At 48.3% G+C, this 10,379-nt stretch overlaps 1 protein-coding gene and 2 non-coding genes across 3 annotated transcripts; all 3 read right to left on the reverse strand.

The window, feature by feature from the left end:
* Positions 1-1,439: 1,439 nt before the first annotated feature.
* LOC137345331 (histone H4-like) lies at positions 1,440-1,742 on the reverse strand (the record flags this gene model as incomplete). Its single annotated transcript, XM_068008827.1, has 1 exon — positions 1,440-1,742. A coding segment is annotated over one exon (303 nt), but the record flags the coding sequence as incomplete, so codon positions are not given.
* A 4,066-nt stretch (positions 1,743-5,808) lies between these two features.
* trnal-cag (transfer RNA leucine (anticodon CAG)) lies at positions 5,809-5,891 on the reverse strand. Its single transcript has one exon. It is a non-coding gene; the product is annotated as a tRNA-Leu (tRNA).
* A 3,743-nt stretch (positions 5,892-9,634) lies between these two features.
* trnal-uaa (transfer RNA leucine (anticodon UAA)) lies at positions 9,635-9,717 on the reverse strand. Its single transcript has one exon. It is a non-coding gene; the product is annotated as a tRNA-Leu (tRNA).
* Between the last annotated feature and the right edge of the window lie 662 nt (positions 9,718-10,379).

The following is a 10,379-nucleotide window of genomic DNA, read 5'->3' on the forward strand; positions in this document are numbered from 1 at the left end:
TGAATGGGAGATTTTGAAGCTGTAGCTCTCCCCCCTCGGCAACTCACTCCAGGTCTCGGCGATTCCCCCCCTCAGCCGCTCGCTCCAGACCTCGCTGCTCCCCCACCCCCCCACTCCCCTGGCCAGTTGTTCCTCGCTTCGCACCACCCCACTCTCTGGCCACTCGCTCCAGGCCGTGCCGCTTCCCTCCTCTCAGTCACTCCTACGTCGCCCTGTCAGTCCTTGCGGCCCTCCTGCTTCTACAGGTGGCGCCTGGTGAAGAAATGTACGAGCGAGTGTCACGGCCAGAGCTAGCAGCTGTGGGATGGGCTGGGACAGGGTGGGGGGTGGGGGTGCGGAGAGCGAACAGCCAGAGTGCGGAATTTCGCCAGTAGGGAGGAGGGGAGAAAGCGAGCTGCAGAGAGGGGGAGAGCGGTCAGTGGGGTGGGAGCCAGTAGCTGCGTTCGGGTGAAGTCAATCCTGGTCAGTTATATAAACAAATCACAATAACGAATTGGCAGCACATTTTATCCTCTGCCCGATTTTCCTTTCCATCGATTGGGGTGCTAATTCACTATCTTCCAATGGAAATTCAATCATAAAATTCCTTTTGTATTTAATAGGATTACTGAAATGTTAAATGGATCTGAGGATTACAGTTAGTATGAGCAAACGCACCCGAGTGAATTAGCACCCCAATCGATGGAAAGGAAAATCGGGGAATGTAGAGAATGTGCTGCCAATTCGTTATTGAGATTCGTTGAGTAATTCGATTCTGCCCAACACTGAAATTGGCGGCTTTTTTGAATTCAACCTTTCTGCCAGGACGACAATTTAAGCCAATGATTTGCTGTATTTTCTAATTCGAGGCTCGGCAATTGGTTAAGACATGCGAATGGGAAGAGGGTGACCAATCAGAAGTGGGCTCTGGATAGCGCGGGCTCAAACTGCGGGAATTCCAGGTCCCTGAATGAATGAGCTGAAACTGATCAGTTTCACAAACCCTGTCAGTTTCAGTGCAGGAAACACCGTCTCGGGGGAAATAACATCACAAGTGGGTCTGGTTCCAGTGACCGATTTAACGGCTGCTGCAAAACTCCCGGATTCCCTCATTGCAGTGAAATCATTTTGAAATTCCAGGAAAACAATGAGTGATTCTGGAGGAGTGATGTGGCTTTTCACTGAGGGCATGTGTCGACTGGGGAAATAACTAACTGTAGAGCCTCGGGCACTGTTTACACAGCCCGTTTAGAAAATCAAATCCACTGCACATCCTTGCTGCAAATGAAATGTCAAATTTGGGGATTCTAGTTTTGTATCTCTAACACAGCACAGATTTATTCCAGACAGTTCTAAACAGCCTATCCCAGCTCCCGTTCCGAGGTCACTGCTCTCTCTGTGAGGCGGTGGGTGGCTCTTAGAAGAGCCTTTGTTGTGTTTGCAGGAAAGGGTCGAGTTGTTCAGCCGCTGAATCCGTGGAGAGTGCGGCCCTGCCGTTTCAGAGCAAACACCACATCCATGGCAGTGACCGTCTTGCGCTTGGTGTGTTCAGTGTAGGTGACCGCATCCCTGATCACATTCTCCAGGAAAACCTTCAACACCCCGACCGTCTCCTCATAGATCAAACCCGAGATCCGCTTGACCCCGCCACGGCGAGCCAGGCGGCGGATTGCTGGTTTGGTGATGCCCTGGATATTATCAGGAAGCACTTTGCTGTGCCGCTTTGCTCCGTCTTTGCCCAGTCCTTTCCCTCCTTTACCTCTGCCAGACTTTCTTTTATTAATTTCCAAAATATACTTTATTCATAAAAATCTGTAAAAAAAAATACATTACAAAACAGTTCCAAAAAGCACCAAGTCAAACAATACAAAGAGTGCAAAGGAGATCAGTTTCCTTCAATACAGGAGTGAGTTGCCTCACAACCCTTCCATTTCATTGTCATGCCATGTACATTTTACAGCAAACAAATATTTTCTGGCTACAATTCGAGTGGTTTCCCATGGATCCAGCTCCTCAGTTCAGCGTGGTGAGGGGAGCTTACACTGTGGTCTTTCCACATTGAGCCTTTGCTGCGGCTGCCCCAAGTTTTAGTGCGTCCCTCAGCACGTAGTCCTGGACCTTGGAATGTGCCAGTCTGCAACATTCGGTCATGGACAACTCTTTGCGCTGGAAGACCAGCAAGTTTCGGGCAGACCAAAGAGCGTCTTTCAATGAAATGATAGTCCTCCAGCAGCAGTTGATGTTTATCTCGGTGTGCGTCCCTGGGAACAGCCCATAGAGAACAGACTCCTGTGCTACAGAGCTGCTTGGGATGAACCTCGACAAAAACCACTGCATCTCTTCCACACCTGCTTTGCAAAGACACATTCCAGAAAGAGGTGGGCAACGTCTCTTTTCCACCACAGCCACCTCGAGGGCCGCGTGTGGATGGGGTGAGACTTCGGGTGTGCAGGAAGGATCTGACAGGGAGGGCTCTTCTCACCATCAGCCAGGCTACATCTTGGTGCTTGTTTGAAAGTTCTGGTGATGAGGCATTCTGCCAAATGACTTTGGACTTCTGCTCAGTGGACCATCCGACAGGATCCACCATCTCCTTTTCCCGTAGGGCCTTGAGGATATTCCGTGCAGACCACTGCCTGATGGATTGGTGGTCAAAGGTGTTTTTCCACAGAAACTTTTCCATGAAGGATAGGCAGTACGGCACAGTCCAACTTGATGGAGCATTCCGCGGCAATATGACATGGCCCATCCTTTGCAACACTGGGGACAGATAGAACCTCAGCACGTAGTGACACTTGAAGTTTGCAAACTGGGGATCTACACACAGCTTGATGCAGCCGCACACAAAGGTAGCCATAAGGATGAAGGCGACGTTGGGTACATTTTTCCCGCCCTTATCCAGAGGGTGGACATCGTGTCCCTCCGGACTCGGATCATTTTGGATCCCCAGATGAAGCGGAAAATGGCTCAGGTGATCGCCACAGCGCAGGAATGCGGTATGGGCCAGACCTGCACCACGTACAGCAATGTGAGCGCCTCGCACCTGATGACCAGGTTCTTACCCATAATGGAGAGAGATCGCTGCTCCCACATGCTCAGCTTATGTTGTACCCTGGCGACTCGCTCCTTCCAGGTTTTGGTGCACGTCCCAGCCCTACCAAACCATATTCCCAGCACCTTCAGGTAGTCTGACCTAACGGTGAAGGGGACAAAGGATCGGTCAGCCGAGTTCCCAAAGAACATGGCCTCGCTCTTGCCGTGTTTAACATTGGCTCCCAAGGCCATTTCGAGCTGGTCGCAGGTGCTCATCACTTTGCGCACAGACAGTGGATCCGAGCATAAAACGGCGACGTCATCCATGTACAGGGAGGTTTTAACCTGAGTGCCTCCGCTGCCTGGAATTGTCACCCCTCTGATGCTCGCATTCTTCCTAATAGACTCAGCAAAGGGTTCAATACTGCAAACAAACAAGACAGGGGAGAGAGGACAGCCCTGTCTGACTCCAGATTGGATCGGGAAACTTTCTGATTCCCACCCATTGATTGAGACTGCACTACTGATGTTTGTGTAGGCTAGTTTGATCCAATTGCAGATTCTCTCCCCAAACCCCATTTTGGAATGCACATCCATCATGTCAGTGTGCGATATCCTGTCAAAAGCCTTCTCCTGGTCCAGGCTGATGAGGCAGGTGTCCACCCTCCTGTCCCGTACATAGGTGATCATATCCCTGAGTAGCGCAAAGCTATCACAGATTGTCCTGCCTGGTATAGTATAGGTCTGATTAGGGTGAATCACCAACTCAAGAGCAGACTTGAATCGACTGGCTATGTCTTTTGACAGAATCTTGTAGTCAGCATTAAGCAGAAATTGGGCCACCAATTTCTGATTTCTGTCCTCTCCCCCTTCTGCTTGTCAATGAGGGTGATGATGCCTTTCCTCGTGGATTCTAACATGCTGCCAGCCTGGAGCATACTCTTGTTTACTGGCAGACATGTTGATTCTTTCCTCAAATCAGTGCACAATAAAAGAGACTGATTCTGTCAGGCTCCTTTTTATACAGGCCACCTGGACCTGGCTGAGAAAGGCAGAGTGAGAGCAGGGAGGGGAAGAGACAAGAGTGAAGATTAAACAGAGAGCTCGATGGAGGAGACACCCAGAGTGACAGACAGAGAGAGAATGGCCCCTCATCTTTCAGCTCCACCTCCAGTTTCCTCCGGGCTGCCAATTTCAAACCCTTTATTAACAGTAGAACCGAAACCCAGCTCTCCACACAAACCCTTCCAGACTCGGCCTTCATAGTCAAGGCTTTCCAGAAAGCCGGAGATTTTAAATATGGTCCCGATGCAATTAACACTCAGTAATATTCCCACCAAAACATAGTCCATTCTATACTAAGAAACCTCCTCAGTAACATCACCATTTCCACACACATCCGCTTCCAGCAGTTTACAGCACCTTACTGCAGCTGTTTGGGGAATCTCCTGTGTTAAGATTGGAGTTGGAAAGCGGCCTTTACCCGGCAGTGTTATTGTCTCACACTGAATCTGCCAGACATCCTGTTCTCTTTTTTGTGAGAGAGACAGCACGGATTTACGAAATGTTCATTTGAAATGATCTCTGCCGTGGGACAGGTATTCCAGTGCAAAGAGCTGTCCAGGACCGAGTGTTGCGGACTGGCACATTGCAACGTCCAAGACTATGTGCTGTGGGACGGCATTAAAGCTTGGGGAAGCCACCATGGAGACTCAATGGGGAAAGGCTGCAGTCGAAGGCCCTAGTAGGCCACAGTACAGTGAGGGGCTGGAACCCGTGTAAAACCTCTCGGACTGTTTGCACGAGAGAATGTTTGATGTGTAATGTAAATACTGTAAATATAACCTGTGCAGGCAGGGATAGTGAGATACATCATGCACATTATTGAAGGAAACTGATCTGTATTGTACCTTATGTAATATTAAATTTGAACTACTTTGCAATGTAATTGCACAAATTATATGAATAAAATACATATTGTGCAAAAGAAAGCAGCTTTCCTGTCAACACACACCTTGTCTCAGGGCACAACTTTCCTGTGATCTTGTCATACCCAACTTCGCTCTATATCTTCTGACACACACACATTACAGTCTGTCATTTCCAAAAACAAGCATTCTAAAATCAAAAGACCTTTTGTTTATTTCTCCTTTCTTTTCATTTCTCCTCTTTTGTTTAAGTGGAACCCATCAGGTGTGTATAGGCTCCTTCTATTCTGAAAGCTGTAGCACTGGTTCAGGGAATTCAGCCCTGTTTCTCTACTCGAAAGGATCAGCCATGCTTGATCTGCCTCGTATTTTGCTTTTATTGCAACGTTACAAGACCTCCAATCCTCTGGCACCACACCTGTATCCAGTGAGGGATTGGAAAATGATGGTCAGACCTTCCACTATTTCTTCCCTGGCTTCTTTCAACAGCCTGGGGTACATTTCATCTGGTCCTGGTGATTTTTCCACATTCAAGGATGCTCATCCCATTTATACTTCCTCTCTCCTTAAGTTATCACGTCCAATACTTCACACTCCTCCTCCTTCAGAACAATATCTGCATCACCCTCTCATTCGGGAAAACAGTAAAGTATTCATTAAGGATATTGGAAACATCTTCCACCCCGATACAAAGGTTACATTTTTGATCTTTTATGTGCCCTGCTGTTTGCTTCGTTGCCTCTTGCTCTCATGTTTTGTTGCAACATCTTCGGGTCCATTGTTCCTTTGTTTGTCCATGTTCTTTCCTGCTCACTCTTTGCTTTTCACCGCTGCTCCCAAACGCCTCCAGTGCAGTCAAAATACAAGGAGTCAGAAGTGGGATTCGAACCCACGCCTCCAATGGAGACTGCGACCTGAACGCAGCACCTTAGACCGCTCAGCCATCCTGACTACCTGCGACGTGCTATCAATGCTAAGGAAATGATTCATTCTTTGTGAAAGTATTTGTGAGATTGTGGAAATGTCTGGAAGAGGAAAGACCAGCGGGAAAGCTCGAGCCAAGGCCAAGTCTCGCTCCTCCCGGGCTGGACTGCAGTTCCCGGTGGGCCGTGTTCACAGGCTCCTGAGAAAGGATAACTATGCTGAGCGTGTGGGTGCCGGAGCCCCGGTCTATCTGGCTGCTGTGCTCGAGTATCTGACCGCTGAAATCCTCGAGCTGGCCGGGAACGCAGCCCGGGACAACAAGAAGACCCGCAACATCCTCAGACACCTGCCGCTGGCCATCCGCAACGACGAGGAGCTCAACAAGCTGCTGGGAGGAGTGACTATCGCTCAGGGCAGGGTGCTGCCTAATATCCAGGCCGTGCTGCTACCCAAGAAAACCAGCGCTCAGAGCTCCCAGAAAAAGTAAAGCGGCCAAAATGTCATCAAATAAACCAAAGGCTCTTTTCAGAGCCACCCACAGTCTCTGTGAAAGGACTGGTTACTGTCAGGAGGGAGTCAGTGATGGAGTTATTGTAACAGTGGATTGACCTGTTTCACATCTGTCCAGGTGTGTTTTCAGTTGCCTCTCTGGATTTCGCTCTGTTTCTCTGCTCACACATCTCCCCCTCCAGTTAAGTGAAGAAGTGAACTACAGGGTGTCAGAATCAACAATTTAACAAATCCCGCTGCCTTCGATTTTATAAATCCCGAGATTATCCCGGTGCATTAACGGGAACTGGTTCGGAGCTGATGAATTAATGGAATAATGGAAGTGTCCGGGTTAATTCTCTGTTTTTCATTTGGACAGTTTGAATTGTGTTTTTTTTTCTCTCTGGTGATCTGAGCGCCGCTTCTCAATGAGAATCTGCTCTCGGAACAGAGTAAATGCAGGAAGAAAGAGGCCATTCTCGGGCTGTGTGTTTCTCTCCTAACCTGATCTGTTTAGACCGCACTGTTCCCAGAGGACGGAATCAGTGAGAGTTGTGCACACACAGGAGCTGAGTCCATTGCAGCGCTTTCAGGTTTGCCTTCCCCCCGGCCCTCCCTATTCTGCGGACACAGAGCTGTCTGTTTCCCCCGGCGGCGGGATAGAGTCGGGGATTCTCTCCCCGCAGTGTCAGGGTCTGCAGCCCCGGGGAACTGGCGGTTTCAGTCAGAGTGACCGAGCTGCCTTACATATCCTGTGTACTGATCTCCAATGGATTCAAATATTAGTGAACTCATTGGGTAATGTTTGTAAATAACCCTCATGTGAACGGACCCGGCTCCATTAATGCCTTCCATATAAAACTGGGATCCATTTCTTTTCCCCAAATGCCAGCTAACGGATCCCAGGAGCGGGGTTGAGATTGTGCTGAGCAGCAATGAGTCTCCGGTAATGCTGCTTTCTAAATTCCAGATCAGCTCTCAGTCCAACAGGCCTTTCGGGAAAGTGATGTGACAAAACAGAAACCATGTGGCCGCCCCTCCAATCTAATGGGTTTGATGATGAACAGAGATGGCAGCTCTTTCCTTTGCTGATTTGGTGGCTCTGAAAAGAGCCCTTGTTACACTTGTTACTGAAGCTGGGTTTTAGGTGCGTTCCCCGCGGATGCGGCGGGCCAGCTGGATGTCTTTGGCCATGATGGACCGGGATCATTCTGGTGAATCTGCTAATTTTCCGGCAGAAGCATCAGTCGCTGTTTGAACTGTTTAAAGTCAGGGATGTATTAGCAGCCAGAAAGTGAAGGGCAGTTCATTGCTCCCTGCAGCATTATCCGCCTCTTTCAGGAGAAAAGATCAGAAACCGCTCGTTTCTGTCAGTCCCCGAGAAGCCTGTGAGAAGCGGTTAGTCGCTAATTTGTTCTTTTTACAGAGTGGAAGCTGATATTTGTCCCGTTTTAAATTGCTGAACCGGACCTTCCTCCCGCCGCTTACAGTTAACAGATTGACAAATGAAAACGATTCCTAAAATCGCGTCAGGATTTTGTGACGGTAAATACAGTAAAACAGAACATAAAATGAGAGGTTTTAAAATTGTTGCCTGAAAATTGAAATTTTCCAACACTTCAATTCCTTCCTGCTCTGGAATTGCCAGGCTTTTTCCAATTGGAAAATCTGAGCCAATGAGAACTTCTATTTACTTATATGTGATTCTCCTATTGGTTAAGAATTGGATTGAGAAGCGGGTGACCAATCAGAGACAGAGTCAAACTGCGGGGATTCCAGGCCCCCAGTAACTGAGCTGAAACTGTTCAGATTGACAAACCCTGGCAGTAGCTTCACACATTGGACACTTCACACTGAGTCATTCAAGGGCTGGTGTGAGAGAAGCTTCAGATCCTGTCATTACTCTCTGACTCATTATTCATCTCGAACCAAACAATTAATAAATGTGAAGCAGTGAAGAGACTTTTCACTCTCACTGCAGAATGTGTCATCTGGGGAAATAAGGAACTATTATATTCGGAGATTCCAGGTACATTCCTCCCTGAACAAATCCATTCCTAACATTCCCGATCACAGCCTATCCCAGCTCCTGTTGTCACCCGACTCCAGCTGAATTGGAGAAACTCATGTGTTGGGGTTTGAGTTGTGAGGTGGGGTTTCTCCGCCAGTGTTACTGTCTTACAAACTCTCCCCCTGAATTTGTGAACTGAGACTGCACCGAACACATCCCCAGTTAGAGTGAGGGCCGGACACACCTCTGTTTTATGACAGAGAGTGGGGAAAGGGCTGGGTGGAGGGGAGTCACCAGGGATCCTGGATTTACTCCAAATCATTTCCATGTGGAATCTGCAGGCGGGGCCTGGACAGGGATCATTTGATCAGGGGATCAGCTCTTTCCTGAGAGATGTGGGTGGCTCTGAGAAGAGCCTTTGTCTTCAGATGTTTACAAGTTTCCCGCGCTTTCACTTCTTTCCAGACCCTGCTTTCTGAGACTTCGCTGCTTTCGGCTTGACCTTGCTCTTCCATGTCTGCACTTTCTTCAGCGCCTTTCCGCCCGCCGCACTCTTGCCTTTTTTGACCTTCTTCGCAGGAGACATTTATGAAGCGCTGCTTTCTTCACCGCCTTATTTGGCGTTGCCGCCGCCTTGCTGCTCGTTTTCTTGGCTGTTACTTTCTTTGTTGTCACTTTCTTGTCTGCTGGTTTCTTCACTAAAGATTTCTTGTCTGCTGGTTTCTTCACTGAAGATTTCTTGTCTGCTGGTTTCTTCACTAAAGATTTCTTGGCTGCTGGTTTCTGCACCTTCTTTCCCACTTTTCCCTGGGTTTTCCTTCTTGCTGATTTTGAAGGAGCCGGAGGCGCCCTGTCCCTTGCTCTGCACCAGGGAGCCTTTGTTCACATTCCTCTTGATACTTTGCTTGATCTGGGTCTTGAGCTTCTCCTGAGCAGTGGCAGACCTGCAAGGAATCAACTACCAGCTAGCGTATAAAGCGAGACCAAGGCTCAGGGCCTTCAGTTACCTGGAGGGGAGTCGGAGAGGCAGCGGATCCTGTGAGGAACCACAATCCAGGAAGGATGAGAAGGTCATTGTCAGGGTACAGAGGAGATTAAGTTAAAGATTTACCAGTTTATAAGCAAGCGCAGAGCCAAGGAACGGTGTTGGGGCAGATCAAATAATAGGAAGCTGTGATCAGTTGGAAGGCAAGGGTGATCAAATGACAGAAGAGATGATGGTGCAAGGCAAAAGTCAGGGAAAGAATAAATAACATTTTGTAAGCGCAGATACCAGGAGTGGGGTTTGAACCCACATAGACACATGTCTATTGGATCTTAAGTCCAACGCCTTAACCACTCGGCCATCCTGGTACATTAGCCCACCACTGAAAATAAAATTTAATGTGATCCGGGTGCCATCTGGCCTTTTCCAATTTCAAGTTATGACTCCTCTCCCATGCTGAATTGGACTCTTCATTATTTATGAACCTCATTCGGATCACCCCTCAGTCTAGGTTTCTCTAAGGTGTAGGGTCCCAACTCTTTTAGTCTAACTTGATAACCAAGATGTCTTATACTGGGAATTCGTCGAATGTCTCTCCTCTGTACCCTTTCCAAAGCCTCAATATCACCCATCATGTGAGGAGACCAAGACTGGATACAATATTCCAAGTGAGTCCTGACCAAGGTTTCATAAAAGGACAAATTCAGGACATCTCAGATACTGAAGGAGTCCGTTTCCAGAAGCAGCAAGACCTGGACAACATTCAGACTTGGGCTGCTAAGTGGCAAGTAACATTCACACCACATAAGTACCAGGCAATGACCATCTCCAACAAGAGAGAATGTAACCATCTCCCTTTGACGATCAACAGCATTACCATCGCCGAATCCCCCCACCATCAACATCCTGGGGGTTACCATTGACAAAAGCTTAACTGGACCATTCATATACATACTCTGGCTACAAGAGTAAATCAGATAGTGGGAATTCTGTGATGAGTAACTCAGCTGAAGGCACGTGGTGAAATGCT

Source organism: Heterodontus francisci, chromosome 28 (genome assembly GCF_036365525.1).
Source record: "Heterodontus francisci isolate sHetFra1 chromosome 28, sHetFra1.hap1, whole genome shotgun sequence".
NCBI classification, from domain to species: domain Eukaryota; kingdom Metazoa; phylum Chordata; class Chondrichthyes; order Heterodontiformes; family Heterodontidae; genus Heterodontus; species Heterodontus francisci.